This window comes from Crocodylus siamensis, chromosome 8 (assembly GCF_052110815.1).
Source record: "Crocodylus siamensis isolate JL-2025a chromosome 8, ASM5211081v1, whole genome shotgun sequence".
NCBI lineage: Eukaryota > Metazoa > Chordata > Crocodylia > Crocodylidae > Crocodylus > Crocodylus siamensis.
The window spans coordinates 8,941,417-8,964,636 of record NC_143402.1 but is presented as its reverse complement, the minus strand read 5'-3'; the positions used below and the strand labels follow the sequence as shown (position 1 = coordinate 8,964,636).

Sequence of the window (23,220 nt, the reverse complement as noted above, 5' to 3'; positions counted from 1 at the left end):
GCCCCCTTAACAGAGGCTGCTTTATGCCCTCTCACGTGCCTGCTGTGCACGCCTCACTCAAGGCTTACCCATCTCCCAGAGCATCCTTCTCCTATGAGAAACATTTAGTGTGCTAAGAGACACAGCACCAAAGCATTTGGTTCCTTACTGTGCAGCAGGGAAAGACCTGGAAACGTAGGACCTGCTCTTATAAACAGTAGGGTTACTAATAGTGCCCACGCATACCATCGTGCTTTGCAGCCACAGAGCTGAAAGCAAAGAACAAAAGGAAAGCACCGTCCCCATCAGAACTGGGGAAAGCACGGCCTGATGAAATTACTTTCCAAGAGCCACAGAACACGTGCTCGCGCCCGGCCCAGCTCCCTCGCGTTGCGTTACTTTTATATGCTGTTGGATTTGTGATGACTCTGGGGTTTTTTTTTCCTCCCAGTTAAATATTCAGTCCTAGAAACACAGTCAGCAGAACCACCACCCAAACAAGACAACGCGAAGATCTAAAGCATGACCTGGGGCTGGAAAAGAATCAGTCAGCAGTAAAAACATACAGACATTTCACAGGCTTGTAATTTAGCTTCTTTTTTTAAAATTTAATTTGGATCCACAGCTATTTAATGTGTATTTAGTCTCAAACTGGCTTCTTGCTGTAGGCGCTCGGGTTAGAACGGCAGTAGATGTTTATTTTTTGTACAGAGGTGTGTGCTTACATCCAGTCGGTGCTGTAGGATTGATTTCACGTTGCACGCAAAACAAACATGGTGCTTCAATAGTGTGCCAGGCTAAATTTAGGACTTTCATTTGGGGATAAACAGCTGGGAATAATGGCTTTTTCAAAGAGGAGGAACTTACAGGTGCGAGGACAATAAAGTGCCTGTGAATAACAATCCAAAGCAAACCATCCAAGAACCTTTATAAATCACTTCCAGCCAAACTCTGCCACCAGCAACGAGCATACAGCTTCCAGAGGCCATCGCGGAAGTTGCGTGTGCGTTGAAGGTAGATTTTGGTCCTTAGAGTAGCTACACCTAAAAATAAAGTGCCTATGAGTAGATCCTCATTTCGGGCTGGGAGGGAGTTGAGCACCTCCGTTCTCACTGAAGTCAAACACCCCAAAGGACCCGGATTTCAGGAGATTGTTCGGCAAGAAGCTGCAGGGCTGGATTTTGGCAGGTGACATAACACGTACTCGTGCCCGAGATCAGATTGGAGCCAAAAGCCACGAGGTTTGACTGTGCCGAAAACAAAACTTCTGCAGCGCCACTGTGCTGAAGTGAAATCCGTTCATGTTTGTGTGAGCTAGAGACAGATTCAGGTCTCAGTTACCCCAGAGTACGGTTACCATATTTCCAGTTCCAAAAAGGCTGCCTGTCAGGGGATACTTCACTCCCAACCCACAGCCCCCTGGCCTTGCCAGTGCCCCTCACTCCCAACCTGCAGCCCCCCATCCCAGCTGCTGTCCCTGACTTGACATGCAGACCCCTGGCCCTGCCAGTGCCCCTCACTCCCAACCCACAGTCCCTCCCTCTCCCCCAGGCCATGCTGGTACCCCTCGGTCCCAACGCAGTCCCCCCATCCCTGCTGGTGCCCCTGCTCCCCTAGCCCAGCTGCCCGTCCCAATGGGGCAACTGATTTGTGCAGATGGCAGCAGGGTGAGTCCGGCCCCAGCATGGGCAGGAGGGAAGAAGAGAGGCCTGTGGCACCCCCCTGCCCAGAGCTGGGGCTCCCATGCTGTGGTGCCAGGCAGCCTGGCCACATCCTCCTGGGCAGCGTCTCCTGGCTGGCCTGGCCCTCCGAGCAAAGGCACTGGCCCTGGTGCTGCCAGCCCAGCCACGGAGCTCCCCACTGCCCCTGAAGGGCCCCCTTCCCTTGCTGGAGGGGCAGGTGCCTGACTCCCACTGCCCTGCCACAGCTTTGGTGCCAGACAGCTTCCCCCAGCACCAGCAGGCACCCACCCCCTTGTACATCCCTCCCCTCCCCTCCACACACACACACTCCCCTGGACAGTCCCCAAGCCCTGCCCTTCAGCCCCAGCCCCCACACAGACTTACCTGCATCCAGCTGCCAGGCATCGGCGATGCACGGAGGGTACACATGGGTGCATGTGCACCCCGGACAAGCTCTGCCGACACTGCTGGTGGTCACCACTCGCCGCCACCCCCTCCCCCTCCCCACACTCGCTGCCAACACCACTGGCGGTGTCCGTGGGCAGTTGCCGATTGCCGCTGGGCGCTACCGGTGGTGTCTGCAGATGGTCACTGACCTCTGGCACTCACCACCCTCCCTCCCCCACTGCCGAGGCCGCCTGTGGGAGCTCCCCACTTGCCACTGCCATGCCCCTGCCTGTGAGCAGTCGCTGTGCCACCCAGCCTCTGGGGTACGCTTCATTCAGGCTGCCAGGGATGTTCCCACATGTGCACCAGCCACGTGTGTGCACGTGCTGATGCATATGCGCCTGCTGCCTCCAATCGCTCCCCCCGCCCCCCTCCAAATCGGCAGAGCAGAGTAAAATCTGAGACATAGGTTCATATTACACAGAACTGCCCGGGCAGAAATTGTAGGGTCCAAAAAGAGGACATGTCCAAGAAAACCTGGACATATGGTAACCCTACCCCAGAGCAACTTGACTTCAGAAAGGGCAAGGGAATAAGCTTTAAAGAATGTATACAAATTAAGCTGTGAAACTCACTCCCGCAAGGTAGAAGTCAAGAGCTTGACAGGATTAAACACCCAGATATTTCCATGGCTGCTGGGAACATCCAGTGTTTAGCAGCCGCTGGGCTCCGATCTGGCGGGGCAGTTCCCATTTAACGCAGGGTAACAAAGGACAGATTCTGCTCTTGGATATCTAGTAGCAGTTCTTACGCCCCTTCGATTGCTGCTACGCTGTGGATACTGCCACTCTCCAGTGTTTTTCAGCCGTAGCTGAATGAGGAACAGATACACTGAAGTGCAAGGTGGGGAAAAACCATTCTGCTGCTGTGAGGTACAAAAAAGATGCCGAGTGTTCATAGCAGAGCAGGAAGCGTGTACTTTTTGTAATGTTTTGCAAAAACACATAGTGTAGCCATGAAACAGAAGCTCTCTGGATAAACGTGTCTAGCTCAGTTTGAAGTACAAATACCCAGCTTTCGTGAAGGGGCTTAACCCAGGGCCTCGCCTATAGGTATTTGTATAAGTATACGAATATTTTGTGTAACAATTTTAATTGAAAGGAAAGGCAATTTCCTAGTAACCTTTTCAGTGTTTTGCAGCAGCTGTACAATTCTTTATGCTCTTCTTGACACTTGCATTTTAAAAGCCTTACGCTAGCTTTCAAAAGTAGAAGCACATTGTTTTACGGATATATTTGGATTACAAAACAAAACAGATAAGCTGCTTCCAAAGCTCTCGGTTAACTACTGGCTTCTATGGACCCAAAGAAGGGAAAATAGGCAAGACATAACCCACTTGCTTACTCTCGAGTAGGTTTTTTATGAAGGAGGAAATGTGGTTTGTAGAATTGTGAAGAGCACGTAAGGAAACCCAGATGCTAATGAAGCCACCACACAGCTGAATTCATATCGCTATACATTTTCAAGTGGTGGAATCCATTCTTTCCTAGCCAAGCACATTTGAAAGCTATAGCATAGGCCATTGTTAGATAAATGTTGGAGATAACTGTTACAGTATGACACTGGTAGGATGCTAGGAGTCTTCTCTGGGTAGATCGAGTGAACATTATTCCATATTTATTTTTTTTGGCTGATGACAGAACGTTTCTGTAGGTATAGATTGTCATTTCTTGTTGCTTTTCTTTTACTGCACTGTACATTCACGGTCTGTACAATGGACAGTGCAGTGGAGTGCTCAGGATTGCTTCCTTGAGAACAGAGCACTTAACCCTTGTTGGAAAAGTGTTAAACTTGAGCATTTGAGAAGCATAAGCAGTATTTGTGAATCACACTTTTTTTTTTTTTTTTTAAAGCAGTTTCACACCACATGTAAATTGTACTGAAGCTGCTTCTTTCCCCACAGCCTTTTCTATGATTTTGGTAAATAGTTATGCCTTAATGTAATTTGTAGGTATAGCATAAGCCAAAATGCATATGCACAGCAAAAGGAAACACCTTTTCAGAGTTTAAAATGGTATAATTTGGAGTCCTGAAAAAGGAGGTTTATAAAAGGCAACTATTGACTGATGTTGTGTTATAGAAAACACACCGAGTCGCCTCTTCAAAGCATTTGGTGGGGAAAAAAAATAAGAGAGACTAAAAGCAAGTGCCATGTATCAAAGTGAAACTCCATCATATGTGGCTTGTGGCTGCATTTCGTTTCCCTATCCTTCACCCCTGGAGCTTGTTTTTTCTGTACAGCACCCAAAATACTTTTGGCAGTGTGTTCATTAGGAAGATTCAGTTGCAGGCTCTCAGTAGCAATACAAGTGACGTGGTTCTTAACGCTTCAGAAAGTCAGGAGGCTGTTTCATTCCCCATTACCGACCTCTATAATTAGCTATTCACACCTTAGAGAGCGCCTTGTGCTGAAACCTGCATGCAGCTTCAGCACGTCTCATCTTTAAAGTATACCCCAAAAAATAGAAAGCCGTTGGAGCCTGGATATACAACAGGTTTACACTGGTGTGATTTGTCTTTATGCCAGTGTAAAAGTGGAGCAGAGAGAAAATTACACTGGTATTACAGGCAGTCCTCAGACTTGCGACGCAACTGGTTCCTGAAAACCGCATCTGAAGTCAAAACGTTGCAACTTGAAATTGATTTTCTCATAAGAAACAATGTTATAAATGGTGGTCTTGGTTCCTGAACCAAGACCTGATACACTATTTTCACCAAAAATACCCCAGAATGTTGTACTCGATCAATTATAGATGAGTAACATGGCTACGTTAATGTATTTATATTGTAAATAGCAATCATACTGGTTTGGAAGGACTTCTTTGAGGTGACTTTGCTGGACTTTTTGAAGGGTTCCTGGCTAGAGTCCTCTCAGGAGTCCTGGCTGCAGGTTTTTCTGGAGGCTTGTCTGCTTTCCTAAAGAAAGTGTCCAAGGCAGTTTGGAGAGATGTTCTCCAGGGAGATGAGCGACACAGTGAACTTGTTCGCTGGCGTCGTGTTGTGTCACATCGAGCGTTGTAAAGTCGAAACTGATGTCAGGAAGTTGAAACAGGGTGTCAATTTATAAATGTGTAAGTGTGAAATGTTGTAACTCGAAATGTAAGTTGAGGACTGCCTGTATTCAAATCTGCTTTAGGGCTCAAACCCAAAGGAAAAACTAGGAGTAAAACTATCCAGATATAGATGTCATCCACCTGTTGCTTATCCCAGAGTAGCCATTCACACACAGCAAACAGGCTGCTCCTGTCGCTGAATAGCAGGGCACTATATAATGCCTGCTATGAAGAGCTACTTGGGATAGCTGCTAATCTGCATACTTCAGATCGGGATGCCATTTACACTGGCATATAGCTCTGATGTAAGCTACACCAGTGTAAACGTGCCATCTGCCATGTTATAAATCGGATACAAGTACAGAAAAAATTGGTAGCCTAGTCCAGCACTGAGTAAAATGAATCACTGTTGAGTTAAGCCAAAAATACAGCGAAGGCCCTCCAGGACACGTGCGTGTCACCTGTGCAGTACAGCTGCACTCGCATCACCCTGTCTGTAGGTCCCCAAGGCCACTGTTACCTAAATAAAATCCAGTTTTGAATATTCGATATACAAAATAGATGCCTTATAAGAATCCACATGGCTCCAGGTAGGTGAAGCTTGGGCTTGATGTATAATGGCAGCTACTTGCAGTTTTCCTTTTACAAAGCTGCTTTTCAAGCCACAGAACTGGGACGTTCTGCTTCAGATTTCACATTTTCTACCACACTTATGGAGGCTTCATGCAAACAGACATTTTCCTGTAACCAACAGAGAACCACTACCGTTCTCACATTGTCATTGTTAACTACTTTTGTTGTGGCAAAAGTGGAATTAGTCTTTGAGAATCATTTAAAACTATGAAAAATTAAATTCAAATAGAGAGGCAGCCTTGGCCAATAAAACACGCATCTGCAACAAAACAAGGTTCAGAAACAGTATGAGTGGAATTAGATAGATTAAAGATGAAATAATTTATTTAAAGCAGTAACTTTTCATTGAAAAGGAAGGCATGCACAGTTCAGTCATGTAAAACTGAGCTCTACCAAACAAAGGTTGTGTATTATGCTGTGAAAAGGCAAGCTCGTTTTGCTAAAGTGCATAAGGATTATGGGGAAAAACAGTGTGACCGCTAACTACAACTAAAAAACAAGGAATAAAACAGAGTGGCTTACACAATGACACTTTGGTGCTGTTTTCTTTGTGTGTTTCAAGTAAGAAGGAAGAGTGGAGTGTGCCTCGGACCCTCCTACATAAAAAACACCCATTCAGCTTACTTCAACAACTCCTCTCCCATGTAAAAGGACATTCTACATTTGCTGAAAAAAAACAAGCAGCTTGAAATCTGCAGTTAGGGATGAAAATTGAAGACTGAAAACGTGCTGGGAGAATCATCCCCACAACCCTGACTCTGTCCTTTGCTAGGTCACTGCTCAGCTCTGCTCAGTTTTAAATCCACTTCACTGGCACTGTTTTTGGACACGCGCAGGATTGGATTTTTATCTCTTCGGATACCCGACATTCCCCTGCAACATGCATTGCGCTTCAAGGCTGACGTGCACAAATAGGTGTGCACCTTTTTATTTTTTACAATATAGAGATTTGTCTCCCATCAGACTCGTGGGGACTTACTTGCACAGGTGCTTTCCCTGTTGTCTCAGGTGCATCCCTTACAAGACTGAATTTGTGGACTGAACGAGCATCTGACCATTCGTTTTCAGGCATTAGTGCCAGCTACCTCTGTATTATTAAATGTAGCCTGGGAATAAAACACTTTACATTCAAAGAAAAAGAGCAAAGCCAAACATTTATCATATCAGCTTTTAATTCTGTGGCCGGAAGACTGGAGGAGGGAGCAGTGGGGTCAGCCCCTGCCCAGCCTCCCCAAACCTTCTTGTTTCTGTACAAAACAAAGAGCTTGGGGGAGGAGCAAACACATGAAAATGCAGCTCAGCTCTAAAACGTGACCAACAGCAGCGTGAACTCCACGCTGCTGACGCTGCCCCGTAGGTGGTTTACCAGAGCCTGGTGGGACGCTGAAGGAGGACCGTTACCCCACTCGCATCCCTTGCAGCATGAGTCGCTGCCTGCCTGCTGTCCACCCACACTCCCCTTGCCTTCGGGAGATTTTAGTTGCAGCAGCAGAGATGAGGTCTACCAACTGGAGCAGAAGTGGCCAATTCTGTTGATGGTGCCCCATTTAGAAGAGAATTCTGCTCCCTCTCACAGACCTGTGCTGCTTCTGCAGCGTTAATAGGAATAAATCATAGTAACAATCATTAATTTTACCATAGTCATTATGCTAAAATGTTGAATACCCACAGCAAGAAGAGCAAGTGAGAAGAAATCATGTTGCTGTCACCTTTTCAGAGCAGACCCACACTTTAAGTGACAAGAAACTACCAAGTTAAGACGAGACAGTGAAATCCACTGTGCTCGTTATGCCCATCATGTTATTAGGAGGCCTCCTCAGGTACCCCGGTGAAATAATGGAAGGATCACTCAGGCATGTTGAAAACCTATGGGACAAACAGGTTATTTGGAGGAATGAGCTATGCTTTTCTATATAAAAGTGAATCCAGAGATTCTCACTCTGAGCATTTAATATCTCAGAATGGCTCTGTGGATCCCAAGCACTCCTTGGCCAAAAAACTATGGAGCAAAAAACTTTCATGATTACTAGCTCCAACACAGAACAAAATTCCAAACTCCTTTCTTAGGCTGTGTTTTAGAAACATTCATCTCTAAATAGCAGATCATTAAAATACCTTGCTACATTTGAGGTATTAAAGATTTGAATTCACTACCAGCCCAACGTATGCTGGCCATATAAAACTGATTGCTAGTATTGTCTTGTAGAATCACTTCTATAAAAAGCACACTTCGTCTTTTTTATAAAAAAGCCTGACTTTGATTAAAGGATGTGGCACGTCAGACCATCTTAAGCTGAACCACTTTAAAAATGCAAGTACCATACAAGTCAAAAGGACATACGGCAGTATCATGCATCGGGTACAGTAAACTTAAGAGACTGATTACAGCACTTCCGCTGCTGCTGTTCACACTAGCAGGAGGCGTGTGCTATAGTGTGCATTATATATTAGCTATACAAACGTGCAAGTGCAGAAAATCGGGGGGAAATTGTGTGGTACCGCAGCTTATTTCGTCTAGATATGCAGTACTCAGAGGCAGTCAACGTGAGGTAAGAATCACAGCCAATCCTTTCTTTAGACCCAGGGTTAATTTCTGCCAGCAGAACTTGATTTATACAGCTCAAGGCCAGCAGGTCGACAAGTGGAGCTACCTGATCTTAAATGCCTAAAGGAGGAGTTTCTTGTGCAAGGTTGGTCTGATGGAAGGGGAAATTCCAAGCATGCTTACTTCTGTGCTTTCCAAAAAAAGGACACGTTAGTAATTTTTAAGAAGGCTGGCTATCACCAATAGCGTTGATCAAATAAAGCTTTAATCAAGGTGGCTGACAGGTAGACAGAAACAAAATGAGTAATAAATATTTTATATAAAAATATGGATAACTGATTGAAACCGGTTTTGCTTATTCGCTTTTGACAAAACTGCTGGCAGCACCGCAAAAGCCAACAGGTTATTTCAAGGAAACCAACTAAGATCAAGTGATTTAAAATCTCTGTCAAACAAAGTTGTTACAGGTTAATATCTTCCAAAATGTCTGGAGAGGCAGGAACCGTTTTTCTGAACGCATAAAATATAAAACTGAGAGTGTGTGTACATGCGTTTAGCATTGCGTACACACACAAGCACACGGAGGATTGTGTGTGTGTACACGTTTAACAGGACACACTTAAGAAAATGCGTAGCTGTGGACTTTGCACGGTTCAGTGCCAGTCTAATCCAAAACACCGCCGTTACTAGAAAACTAACGGTACTTCGCACAAGACTCTGACGTGAATAAGCCTACACCTCACTCGACGGTGAAATCAAACAATAAACTAATTAAAAGACCTCATTCAAATTTGTAAAAAAAAAGGCATTAAAAAATCTAAAATCCATGCTTCACCAAATATATTACAGCAATACAAGTACCAATAAGTGTGCAATAGTTGGCAAATCCTGCTATCTTCATAACCATTTATTTTAAACGACATATTTACTCAAAATGTAAAACTGGCTGCACTGGAAAATATCTAATTTAAAATCAGTTTCAAAGTGCATCAATTACCCAAACACGTCCCCAAGAATAACAGTTGCTCTGTATAAAAAAAAAAAAAATATACGTACTGAGTTAAATAGAGTTCCCATTCACAACAACACACATCACAATGTTCTGATTAAGCACAAGTGTCACATGGCATTTCAGTTGGTTTTCTCAACCAGCCACTGTACCCAAGATAGCAAAAAGCCTCTTGCATTATCTGCCTGACAGATGGGTTCCTTTTTAAGATGGTTAAATTGTTGGTTGCTCAAAATAAAGTAAATTCTACAATTGGTGATTTAACTAGAGATGTCAAAACAGACGCACAGGAACTGCCAACATAAGAAAATACCATCGCAGCTACTGAAGCTCTTTTTGGCCTCATAACAGAAAACAGACAGAGTAAGGCATGTAGATCGTAGCAATTTTAAGCCGCTCAGTCGAGGAAGGGAAACACACCGCACCTCTCTCAGTATACCTGGCGTGAGTTGCTTTCTGTGGCTCTTGTCACGTCAGACAGAGGTGTGCACAGGCGTGGCGGGGTGAGACGGGGAGGATCCTCTATCCGAGGACGAAGAAATGGATCGAGTAGCCGCTTCCCGCTGCAGCTCTTCCAGCTTCTTCTGCAGCTCAGCTCTGATGGCAAGTAGCTCCTTCAGATTCTGATGAATTGGCACCTGGTGTTCAAAGGACAGAAAGCAATTCTTACCACAGTAATTACTTAGTGCCCCAGGTAATGCATCTCCCGTTTTCCTCAGCGACACGCAAGCTCTGAATCTCAAATTTCACTGCCTCACTACTGACAGTGACCAGTTCTGAATTCACACCTTCCCCATCGCAACTCAGCTGCAAGGGACTAGTCTGATGCTGTGAAATACCAAAAAGGGAGGGAGGGCAAGGTCCTCTTACACAGTGCTTTTAGTCATCTTTACCAACGTGAACGCCTTCCTTTGCCCTGGACCTGACCGACTAGAAGGGCGAGTTTGTATCCAGTTTAACCCTTCGTCTGAGATCTCCTCCTTCTCCGGGAACCACCAGACAGCTGCCGTGCACAGAAGAGGCACCTCCCCGACCCCATCCAGACGAGCTGGATTCTCAGTTCTCATGACCCCGTATCAGGTACCTGCCCACTGCAAAGGCACTAACCTGCGAAAATCTAGGCAGTCTTCACCAGGTATCTGCAAACTGCAGTTTAACACTTGGCCATATTTAGCCAGATTTGCATAGGGTGCTAAAAGCCATATCCCTAACTCAAAGATGGCTCCTCCTCCTCCCTGCCCATCTCCAAATATCAAGCCTGGCCCAAAGCACTGGCCGGCAGAGATTTTCCAGAAAAAAAAATAAAAATTTTACTATGAGCAAAACAATTTTTCCCTAGCCTCATTTGGCTGAAGTTTTCCAGACAGACTCAACCTGAGGTGTGAATTACCTGGTATGGAACGCTTTAGTCGAGAGTCAAAGTTTGGTAAAGCAGTAATCAGCTGAAGAGGGTCTTATAATGAGAAATGTTGGATGCCACTTACAGAAAGCATAATAAATGTATGCTGTACCTAAACCTCGCAAAGGGTGGCTATATACGTTGTAGCACACACTGCATTATACTGTAAATATGCATTATTTTACAATGTAAATTGTACGGTTCCTTGTCGCTTCACATACAACATTGCAGCATACAGACTTACGGCAATATATCAATAATAAAACTATGGAGAAGGACTTAATACATTAAGCTCTTTGCAAACTCATGAATCCAATTCCATCAAGTGGGGAAGGGAAAAAAAGGCGAGCCATTTATGCAGAACTTCTACTGAGTGTTTTCAGAAAGATGTATTTGACAATAACTATTTTTAAATGTAACCTATGTTAGAGTTATATTGTTGTGGTATAAAACAAAGCAAAGCAGAGTTTCCTGAATAACACCAAAATGCATATAATATTTTTATAAGTAAAACTGGAAAGCAGCACAGCATAAGTGATTCTTGATGAGCGGGGGGCTGGACTCGACCTTCTGAGGTCCCTTCCAGCCCTAATGTCTATGAAATCTGCGATTCCACTGGTATGAAAATGTTACTTTATACCTGTGGACCCTTAAGCTTGTCGTGTCACTTATTTCCAAAATATGGAGGGATTTTGTCACTATAACATTTTCATTTTAAGAGAATTACTGCAGCAAATTCAATCTTCAGAAGACAAACAACTTTCACTTAACAGTGCTTGGGAGACAAACCCAAGGCTGCATATCAAATCCTACATTTAAAACAAAGAGTTCTGGAAAAACCATGCAGACAGAACAAGACTGCAGAGCTTGCTGTACCTTTGGGGAGGGGAATGAAAAAAGAAGTCATCTGCGGTGACAAAGACACAGACTTCATGTGTAATTTCCCAAAGGCCCATTGCTAGGTATTTCTGATCACTGCTCAGATTTTTCCTCGTATCTTCCCTGCGTAATTACTTAGAGCTAATTCTGTAAAGTTATGCCCCTACCGTTACATGCATCAGTGCAAAAAGGCTAGGTCAGTGTCCCCTCTTATAAATAAGTAGCCTTTGGAGAGAAGTGTGGCCCAGTAATCTAGAAATAATGGTTGTACTGGCATGCACGTGAGCTGGGTTCTCTTTCCAGGCTCTAGGTGCTCAGGCTAAGAGGGACGGGAATGGTCAGAGCTTTGCAAGGAACAGGAGGATGCCACTGCTGCGGGGAGCAGAAGCAAGGAGGAGATGCAAAAGCAGGCAGTCGTATCAGGTCTAGATATCTATTCTCACAGCACAAACGTTCAGTCTCCACATTAAATCTCCCCATACGTTCTGGTTAGAGAAATCAAGTTGATGACATAACCATACTGTCATCTAAGAGTGGCGGCAGCAGACAAAGCCTTCTACCTTTCAGCCTGCTTCTCAAGAGGGAGGAATGGAAACATGGAGAGGAATCCTGGGCCCCTCCACGACTCCTGTTTGAGCCGTTTCTGAGCTCTTGCTCCACTGTCTCCATGCTGGATTTCTGAAGGAGTTGTGCATCCTTCTGTTTGCTATACCAGCATCCCTGTGCAGCACCTAAGCTGTGCTGCTAGGCAACACTTGGCAACTGGTATCATTTCCCAACTATTTCCATCTACTCTCCAGACATGCAGCCATCTCTGCTGTATTTTAGGTGCCTACGTGGACAGAAACTAAGAGGTGTATTAAAACATTAGTCAGAATGATGTCCCAGCTAATAGTTTCACAAAAAAATCATGACTGCACTAGCATAACTGGAAAATTGATTAGCTCATTTCTCACCAGGTCTTTCAGCATTTTTTAATATTAATTAAGCTTCAGGTACATCTAAGCCATTAGCACCAATAAATACCTCAAGTGATGAAAAATGATCACTCCCCATTTCGCTTCCATTATTTATCAAAATATTTTACAGAATGTGAAATTAAAAGATAACAAGGCTACCTTAATACATATTAGCACACTTCAGTGGGTTAAACAAATCAAAGAATTATTTTCATTTGACTTTATGAGAAATAAAAGCAGATTTCACTAATTATTCTGTACTCTAATTAAAAGCAGGCTAGAAATTCATAACCCCATCCTCCCCCCCCCACAAAAACCTGACACCTTCCCAGCTATTTCAGGGTTAAGCAGAGTAGAGCCATGTTCGAGGGTTTGCCAGCAGTGCTGAGCAGTGGAGACAGAGGGCCAGGCACTCGGGTGTATATACTGGCCCGGCTCCACAGATACTGGCCCTGGGTCCCTGCTTGACCATCAGCCTCCATAAAAGTGGTCCAGGGAATCTCCCAAATCATCCTGCACCTCAGAAACCGGCTACAATTGTTTGTAGACACATGCTATAATGTCTTGGCATAGAGAATGGCATCCCTTTCACCATGGGACTCCCACTGCCCCTCCTCCATGCATTCACCCCCAAAGCTGTTGTGTTTTCCCGAAGGTAGAAGGCACGGCAGGTACCAGCTGCAAGTAAACCATACCGCCCAAAGGAAAGACCAAACCCCCGGTGGAACAACACCACAAACCGTAATGGAAATCAGTCTGCAATGTGAAGCAGTTCTTTCTTGCCACGCTATCTACACCCTGACTAAAAAGACTTTAACAAGGGCAGTGCAACTAATGGGAGCAGCCATTTAGGCATTAAAACAAGCTTGGAGAGACAGAGAGCGCGCGCGTGCGCAAGCACAAGTGTGTGAGCGCATGCTCCGTTTCTGCAAAAAGTCAAACTGGTATCCATAAATTACACTTGTCCATCTTCTTTATTGATTTTCATTTTTCAATCCTGTATTGTGAAGTAGGTTTGGATAACAAAATTGGTAAACACCCAAGCTACATATAAAAGAAATCATAATAGCTACTCACTTACAGTACTGCCAATTCTTAATTGGATGGATATCTACTGTGTATTACTGTACTAGCTCAAGGACAGTCATTCACTTGAAAATTGTTCAGCAGTGAATACATTTCGTCTTGTTCTGTGGGTATATGTTATCTATTTTAGCAACAGGGAAGAAAGGCTGCAGAGAAAAATGACTATTTTAAATTCATTGCTTGATCTAGACTTTGTCAAGCCGTTTTTTCAAAAACACACTCTTTGTGCTGCAAAAAAGACAATGTCTTCCAGTGGAGTTATTTGTTCCTCTTTACGAAGAGCTGGATGTCTAACAGAGCTGCTTTTAAAACCCTTGTTAACAATGTACTTACATGGAAAGTCCATCTCCCATGACGAGAGCAGTATTTTTCAATAGCAATCAACACTTGAGTACCTATTATAAAGGCATGCCACTGAAAGGCCAGCTAAACCAAAGACCATCATGAAAAGCAGTTACTAGGAACTGAAGAATAGGAATCTTATTGTGTGAACTGGCATATGTATACTGCAAAGTACTGGATAGTGTAAAAAGCTATGGATGACAATGCCCAAGAAAGAGTAGTGAGTTTAAGGGAATAGAGCAAGCATAAAGAAAAGAAGAAATGGGAACTCAGTCAAGGCTAAGGACCTGGGCACAAAATACGTTCACTCCGCGCAACTCACATCAGTGCTCAAAACAATGTAAATGACCCCAGTGATCCAGAGCGGCAGGCAGGCAAGCATGTATCCAGGGCAGCTGCAGGCTGAAGGCTGCTATTTCTGCACCTCTCTTGTAGGCGGTGGGGAACAGGTAATAGAGCCCGTTTGCCTTAAGCAAACAACCACCCTGTTCGGGACCGGATACAGACACGACGCCTACACCAGCCCCTGCAAGATGACACCCACTTTCCATGCCCAGTGGGGAAAGTGTGAACTTGGGTGACTTGTCCAGCACCCCAAAGGATCTCTCTGGAAGAGATGGGGATGGAATCAAAGCGGCATTTAACCACCTGAACTATTTTAAGACCAGAGCTGCTGTTTCTAAAATCCCCCGTCTCATTCCCTGCGTACTTTTCAACTTCTGCAAAAAGAAGACACAAATCTTATGGACAGGACACTTCACTGCTGCACAGGCAAGTTATCCCCAGTTACCACGCTGTGCACTGAATGAGGCAGGGCTGGGGTAGAAAATAACAGCATGTGGTGACAGAGCTAAGAAATACAGAGTATTGTATCTAGCATAAGTGAGGCATCTTAAGACTGCACAGACAAAAGGATTACATAGAGAAAAAATTCAGACATCAAAATTTCAGCCCAAACATCTGAACTCTGATAAAAGTATACAGGAACTGAAACATGTCATACAACGGCAGTGTTGGGCAATCTTCACTATAGGCTTTGCCTTTAATACAAAGCTCCTTAGGTCAGCAAAAGAGCATGCTGTCTTCTGGGTTCAGAGCCAAGCAGATACTGGAATTCTCATCATCTTTTCTACACGGCACTAAGGCTTTCAGCTCAAAGGCTTAGAGGCTTTAATCATGACCTGCAGACAACATGGACAAAGTTTCAAAATATGATGTTTGCAGAAGCCGCGCTCCAGGAGGAAAGGTTGGTTGGAAGGATTTGTCGCATGTTCCAAAAGAGATCCCAAACGATGCTTAAAGACATCTAAATGCCACAAATTCTCCATCAGGCAGGCTAAAGCAGAGGCTACCTGCTCAAGTGCTACAGAATAAGGAAAACAAGAGAGACCTGATAACACCTGAAGAACTCCAAAAGCTCCTCCCAAAAGGCTGTATTGTCGCATCCACTCTAGACTGGACATGCAAGGTAGCAGATCAGCCTGGAAAGCAGAGTCCTGAAAATGTATCTAGCACCTCTCCCACAAGGCAAGAACAAATGTGCATTTTTACAATTCCAGGAAGAAAGCATGGCACGGATAATGCAAATCTTTTCATAAGTAGATTCAGTGTTCTGAGATCAGCAGTACGGTCCTAAAACCTGCCTGATCCACTAGGGATAATGAAGTACAAGGAGTATGTGGTACTAAGGTGGATCCCAGCAAAACATTTCTTCCCCCTGGTGCTTTTATCCTCCACCTGCAGTACACTCCCAGTTTCAAAGATTCACAGATTGTAAGGCTGGAAGGGACCTCAAAAGATCATCATCGGATCCAGCCCCCTGCACCAGGCAGGAAAGAGAAGTTGACGGACCATCACCTGAATACAATAGGGTCATAATCCTGAAACCGGAGTCCTTGGGAGTACTAGAATACCAACAATAAAACCGTCAATCCAGCCTTTCCCAAATCCATGGTGCACTGAGCCACTGCCCGTTGTTCCAGCAGTCTCTTCTTCACAGAACATAAGCATCTCTATCGGCTCTAAATAGCCTGGTGAATTGTGGCTTCTCGGCAGGCATTACCTTGCAACACATTCAGACTTCTGCAGGAATCCTAGTAGATCCAAGCAGAGAAAGGCAGATATGCCCAGAGAGTGAGCCGAACGGAGCAGAAAGATAATGCTTATAAAATGATAGTATCTCGTGTTACAGTTGGGCTGTGATTTTCAAGGGAATTAGGTTGCTAATTCTCATTAAACGTCAGACATGGGTGCTTAACACCATTGGGCCTAATTATGAAAAAAAACAAAAACAAGCCCCTATGATCCAGAAAGCTAAAAGATAGAGAAGCAACATACTGACTGAATTTAGAAACTGCCTTTTTGTTTCTGTGAGGCTCTCCCCTCATCATCAAAGCAGATTAGTTCAGATCGGGTTCAAATACCTACCCTCACCCACACTAAAGGGCTGGCCTTAATCCTCAATTAAATCCATGTATTGAATCATTTCTCTTTTCAGTGGACTTTCAGGAAACTACAAACATCTCCCAGTAGCCTAGAGAAGGTTTTTTGGGGTTTTGTATTTTTGTTTTTTTGCAGCTTGATAAAGCAGCATGTGAAGTTGCCTTGTACTCCTGGTCCTCAGAGGGCTTTCTGTTAAATATTTTATTTTCCTTTATTCCAGCACAAAGCAAGACAAAGAAAAGGGATCACATTAAAAGCTGCAAAGCAAAGCAACTTTTATCAGTATGTTGAAAAGCCCATTCTTTTAATATATTCACTGATTACCTAAGAACCTTTTTTTTCTGAATCTGAAAGATCTGTTGAGTAAAAATGGTAACGGCCCTTCCAACTGACGCTGCACAGGCTGGACAGTACAAATATAGAGAAGGTGAACTTGCTGAACTGCTAGTCTGAGGAGTTGCAGGGGTGTGGGGTTTGATAACTACGCTGGAAACTACGTGGAGTTTTGGCAATAAGCTTCTGGGCATTATATCCAAATCAAATGAAGTCTCAAGACATTTGGCACACAGGGCAGCACTGGAACAGGAGGGAAATTATGAACTTGAGCCAATATGCAGTTAGCAGCCGCAGTTCTTTAGCAGCAATATTGTTGGCGCTATGGCAACTACTGCTGCCCTCAGATTTGCTTGCCTTTGATAAAATACAGCTTTAGACCTGGGAAGGACTCTAAAATCATGCTGGTTTTGCTGATCAGGTACCTCTTCCTGCAGACAGCCGAAGACCAGCAGTCTGCACTGATTCTGTGACCATTCACTTCAGCCAGAGGTGTCAGGCAGACAGCGCATGGGGTCCTGTGGAAGCTGGGGATTCAGGGGAGGGGCCCAACGCCAAATTCCCAGAGGCAAAGCCCCAGTGGGCACATGTCAGCAGCAGAGAGGGGACAAGCAACAACGGCATTAACCCCCAGCTCTGCTACCAGGCCCGGATCCAGCCCGGGAGGCTCCTTGCAGTGTGGAGCTGGCCTGGGGACACAGGTGAGCTTGAGGTCCCTGGTTTAAACCAAGAAGTCCACAAAAGTACCCTTGGGTAACTGCAGCCAGTCAGTAAACAGAAGCCATTCTAACCGTCTGATATCTGGTTACCTTAATTGTACCCTAGTCTTAACTTATGATAAGAATTTTTTTTACCTCAACCCCCCTCTTCATGTTACAACCTACCTACTACCCTCTTTGGCACAGGGACCACCTTTCTGCATGTTCTTGGAGACTGTAGCTCATCCAACTTCTCATCTGTGATTGGTACCTGCAGGCCTTATTTCAACAAGTACAATGAGCTGATACACTTGTAGGCCAACCTTAATTACTCTAAAATGTATTAACCGACTGCTCAAACAGAGTGCAAAATCTGCTCTCTCAAGGGATGTGCACTGTAAGATAAACCAAAGAGAACTCCACAAAAGATTAAAATCCTTATTCCAGTATTTGATAAAGTTAATAGACAAATGACAGCTTAGGCCCTAAGCCTCCTAAGAAGCAGGTATAACAACCGGGAAGGAGGACAAAGTGTCCGGGTGAGAAATCCAGTAGCCCAGGCACCCCCAGCTGAGGCAAAGGGCAGGGTGCCTGGATTTCCGTCAGTCGGTTCTGTCCCTGGAACTCACTTAAGAGCTCGTCTTGCACAACAGCCTCTGGGTAACAGGTGTCCAATGGCTCTTCCTTCCAGCTGCTAGAAGAAAGATGCTTGGAAGCAATACCTTTAAACACTGATAACTTTCCAAATGTGTTTGGGAATACGTCAGGGTGTTACGTTAACGAGAAACGTGTCACGCCTTCAGACAGATTATGGCTGTGACACGAATGAAGTGTTCCCTCCCCTTGGAGGTTCACAGTTAGCAAGCAGAGACTGTATTAGTGCCGCAAGATGTTCATTCAAGTACTCCCAAATCAATTACATAAAAAAACGAATGCTGAGGCAACTTGTATCCAAACTGACTGTCATCGAACAGCCAAAGGAAACCTAAAAATTGTTATCAGCTTACAGAAAACCAAGACAGTCCTTGAAACGAACTGAAGTCAGTCCACTTTCAACAGAAATTACTGCTACGATTTACATTGTTTCAGCAGGCTCAGCAAGTGGGAAAAGCTGAATGAGCAGAGACTGAACAGTAACGCTCACCTGTACAGCCGATCCCCCCACAACAGGGCTGAGGAAGTGTCAGTCAATGGATATTGCCTGTTCCTGGTTTATAAAAGTGTTGTGCTGATAATAGTGTTAATTTCTTGGCTTTCACAACCAGAGTAGAATAAGAACACTTTAAGTACTTTTCTTTCATACATTCCTTGTTTGTAACTTTAGTGAAGACAATGTTACGGTACAATTTTAGCACATCACCAGCTCCTGTTTTAGAGCATCACCTCTTTTTATCGTTCTAAAAGCTTGGAGAACTTTTCCACATGGAAGAGTTTAATGGAATAGCTTGTTTTGTCCAAATATGTAACTGAAGTCAAAGTCTGTTTGTTCAGTTCATTTTTACTGACAGACGTAGGTAGCTAATTGGAAACAAAAACCAAACACAGACAACCCGTACCTGTGGCCGCATTCTCGGATTCCATCTGACGTAATAGTTTACCCATAACTCCAAGTAGTTCAGACTGGCAACTGGATACAGGACATGGTGTTCATAGTTTACATAGAAAGGATTTGTAAAGTCATCTAGTTGACTATTAACATAGGACCATAACGATACAGTCTTTGTGCTTATCTCCTGAGTAAATACAAAGAGTGGTAATTTAGGATATGCATTTCAAAATCTTTACATTTTTGCACAACAGTTGAAAATATGGTAACACTATTCTTTTGTTCTGTTAATTATTCAATACATTACATCTATGTTAGGACACGTTTGTCATGGTTTTACAACTCTGAAATGTACTTTTGATCCGTTATCATGGGAAGAGGAAAAAAAAAATTCACACCATTTAGTGGAGTAATTTTAACAAGGAAACACAGTAGCTACCTATTTACTACAATAAAGCAAGTGTTCAGAGCATTTCAGTATCTGTGGTACCCAAAGTTGCCGGAATATCTTCTCCCTTAAGGTCAGTCAGGAACAGGATGGAAGTTCAAGTGTATTTGATTGGTTATTTAGTTGCGACTGGAAGGTTGTTGCACTACCTATATCACTTGAGGAAGAGAGGGTAAAAAACATCTTTCCCACCTCTAAACTGGAGCAGTATCTATAGCCAGTCACATCCAGATTTAACCACTGGCCAACCCAAAAATATTTTAAAAATTATATTTTTGCTAATTTTTAGATAGTTTGCAATAACCAAAACAATATTTTTCTGCTGTTGGCTTACATCTGTCTAAATGGTGTGCTTTTAATTGTCCACCTTTAGCTTTGTTTGTATTTTCAAACCTATGTAATAAAATAAATGAATAAAGCAATTCCATTTAAGTTGCAAAATTAGAATTCTTATCAGCTTCCCAGTGCCATTTTACACTCCTTCAGTGCTATAAAGCAGCTGTTTCCACTACAGTTGTGTCTTAAATTGCATTTTTTTTTAGAAAGGGAGCTGCATCAGATTTTTCATTTGTGAAAGCAAGCTGTCTGATAACCATTTATTTGCCAAGAATATATTATTTAGCTCCATCTTGTGGTATACACATGCAAATTTTTCTACTACACCAGTCAGTCAAACCAGAAAAAACAAAGCTATATATACTAATGGACAGTTATTTTAAGTTTTACTAAGAATACTTTCCACCTTCTATGGCACATTTTATTTAGTCTCAAATTGCTCCACAGAAGTACTGATAGTGCTAACGTCACTATTATATAAAGAAGTCTCTCCAATCTTTCAATTCTACATTTTATCATCAATGCTCAATTTCTGCTCTAAGTTATGCCCCACTAGGTACTGCACTGGAAAAAGCATATGAGGTAGGGAGCTCTGCTAGAGATGATCAAAACTGTGTTGGTAAAGGGCTATGCTTGGGGTATTTTGGGGTGGGTGCTCTGAATGGGACACGATCTAGAACATCAGTTAACAGCCTTTGAAACAGTGGAAGTTGTGGTACCTAAACAAAAAAAAGGGGAAAACATTTTCTTTCAACAAATGATGATGATGTGGCATGTGGCTAAGCAGCCCTCAGTGTGATCAGGGGATAGTTAGTATATGGCTATACTGATTTTTTTCCCCAGGCCACCTCTTGTGACTCAGATGACAAGATAATGCTTCACACAAATGCTCAAAATGTTTCTTCTATCTCACGGTCAAAGCATGTCTACATAAAAACAACATGTCAAATCTGAAGCAGCGTACTACTTACTTGTTTCACACGCTCCTGTTCACAGTTGAATAAAAAAGTCCCAAAGAGGCAGCTATAAAGATGATCCAAAATGGTGACTAAAAAAAGTTCATTGAATTCAAAAGCTGCAGGAAACTGGAAAAAAATAGATTGTTAAAATGTTAAGACGTTAGTGTGCAAAATAAGGAAAAACTTCTTTGTGTAATAACTAAAAAATGAGAGGAATTTTTAAAAATTGTGTTTTATGTCTACAGAGTATCATAACAAATGCTTAAGCAGTTTCAATATTATTGTACTTCACACTTTTCATCTGAAGAGTTACATACTTTAGCCGGAGAACCAAGCATTATATCTGGTGTGCAAAGAAAACAGACGCAGGTTAGTAAATAAACCCACAAGTTAACTGTCCCCGACATATGGCAGTGGATCCAAGCCCTGCCCGGGAGCATCCTGTTCTAACCCACAAACAACATTTCCTCAAGAGGTATTATTTCTTTGTTTAAGGACATGCTCTTAAAAAAAAAAAAAAGTTTAAGAGTTAAGCATTAAGGGTTTTATTTTCTAAGCTAATATGTAATGACTAAGATAGCGAAGATTACTGCACACATCATGTGTTTAATATATACTTAAACACTTCTTTCTTTCCACCAAACCAATTCACATTTTTCCCCATTTCTCCCCTTGAGTTATCATCAACTATGTACAATAATCCTTTAATCCTTCTTCTATTTCATTTAGAAAGTAAATCCCTTACATCTGAAATGAAAGAAGCATTGTCACTGCTCACCATTATGTACTTTATTCATGGAGGTTTTAAAGTACCAGAGACAAAATATTGGTAAATTTGTAGAAAAAGTGACATTTATAGAAGTGAAATCCAAGACATAGCTGCAATTTTAGGAGGAAAATTGAAAGACGTTAAACTGCAAGTCCTGTTACCCATTCAAGTGAGGAAGGGTTCTCCATCAATAACCAAGTCATATTGTACTAGACTGTCTACCAATGCCACTTCCAGAAGGGAAAATAACTCTGCATCTAATTAGTATGGTGACAGACTCAAATACAAAGGCATTGTTTTACCAAAAATTGCAGCACTTCCATAATGAGAAGTTTTTGCAAAGGTCTAAACATCAACTGTATAGACTGGTAATGAAGAATTAATCTTCTGTAGGTAAATATGAATATTTGACACGGAGAAATCAACGTTTCATGTTGTTTGTCCTTTATGTGCCTAAGGAGGACGTTTCACACCTCTGCTCAGAGTGCCTCAAGAGGGGGTTTAAATGAAACACTTAACTATTGCTTTGAGGACTAACCCAGCAATTCTGCCTGGAGATGAACTAAGCGACCCAGAAAGTCTTTTTCAGTCTTATCTACAGTTTATGAAGGGCAAACGTTACTTGTCTTGAAATTAAAGAGTTGGATGACATGGAATATTTGTTTATAAAGAAAAAAAAAGGGCTTTCTCTGTTTAAGAAATGGTCTTGTAAGCAATTCAGTTTCAACCCTTTTCCCATGTATCCATGTTCACAATAGAGTTATATTCAAAAGCATGACAAAAAAACCTGCATGTAGAAAAAATCCACTAGATCCTTAAGCTCACTCAGTCCCCACCTTTGCACAGTAGCAATCTGACACAGATCATCAAAACTGACGTGCAAAGGTTCAAAGTGCGATTTGGAAATGATTTGTAAGAGAGCCTCTCCTGAAGGGTTTCCCTTTCATTTAACGTGCACTCGTCTCATCTGGGTTCGACGCTGTGCCAGGCCACTGGAGCACATTCAAAATCCCATACGCCAGCATGTCAAAACCTTATCTTTAGATATAACAGTTATTTTTCTGGAAAAATGGTGCATCTAGACCAGTGGTTCTCAACCTTTTTGGACCCGAGGTATCCTTCACTGAGCTTACGGCACCACTCTATAACTTTTGTGACCTGAGTGGCACCCAATTAAAAACATTAATTTACACAAGGGTGGGGGATCATAGACAATGAGGGTTGGAAGGGACCTCAGGAGGTCACATCTAGTCCAACCCCCTGCTCAAAGGAGGACCGCCCCCAAGTAGATGATCCCTGCCAAGGCTTTGTCTCCCTGGGTCTTAAAAACCTGGAGAGTCCTAAGCCCGGTTTATTCTTCTCGCACCTCTCGGCAGCCATCAAAGGATCTAGCAGCACCCCAGGTACCCGAGCACCCTGGTTGAGAATCACTGATCTAGATTATAAGGATACCATTACTGGAGCTGAAAAAATAATCACTGACCTAAAATATTTTTCCTCTCAGGTTCCAAGCAGATTAGCATCTATTTGAGGATTTAGATGGAAAAAACTCCCATATGAAACCTTCATTTTCTCCCAATCCAATAATGAGTAAATATACATGCCATTAAAAGAGGGGTGGGCAATGATTCTGGCTGGAGGAACGCTTCATAGGTTTTGGTGAGCTGCTGAGGGCT

The 23,220-nt window shown here is 43.2% G+C and overlaps 2 protein-coding genes across 5 annotated transcripts in view; one reads left to right on the top strand and one right to left on the bottom strand.

The window, feature by feature from the left end:
- The window catches only part of CD99L2 (CD99 molecule like 2), a 72,545-nt gene extending 66,222 nt beyond the window's left edge, over window positions 1-6,323 (top strand). Inside the window, exon 12 of the mRNA XM_090059175.1 lies at window positions 431-6,323. Coding sequence (XP_089915301.1) covers window positions 431-498 — 68 coding nt within the window. The 3' untranslated portion in view covers window positions 499-6,323. The remainder of the gene's footprint in view (window positions 1-430) is intronic.
- MTMR1 (myotubularin related protein 1) overlaps window positions 567-23,220 on the bottom strand; it is a 48,950-nt gene continuing 26,296 nt past the window's right edge. For all 4 annotated transcript variants that reach the window (XM_090059170.1, XM_090059173.1, XM_090059171.1 and 1 more), the window contains 3 exons: window positions 20,788-20,901; window positions 19,043-19,219; window positions 567-9,986 (listed from right to left, as the gene is read on the bottom strand). In XM_090059170.1, the coding sequence (XP_089915296.1) occupies window positions 9,822-9,986; window positions 19,043-19,219; window positions 20,788-20,901 (456 nt within the window). In that variant the 3' untranslated portion in view covers window positions 567-9,821. The remainder of the gene's footprint in view (window positions 9,987-19,042; window positions 19,220-20,787; window positions 20,902-23,220) is intronic.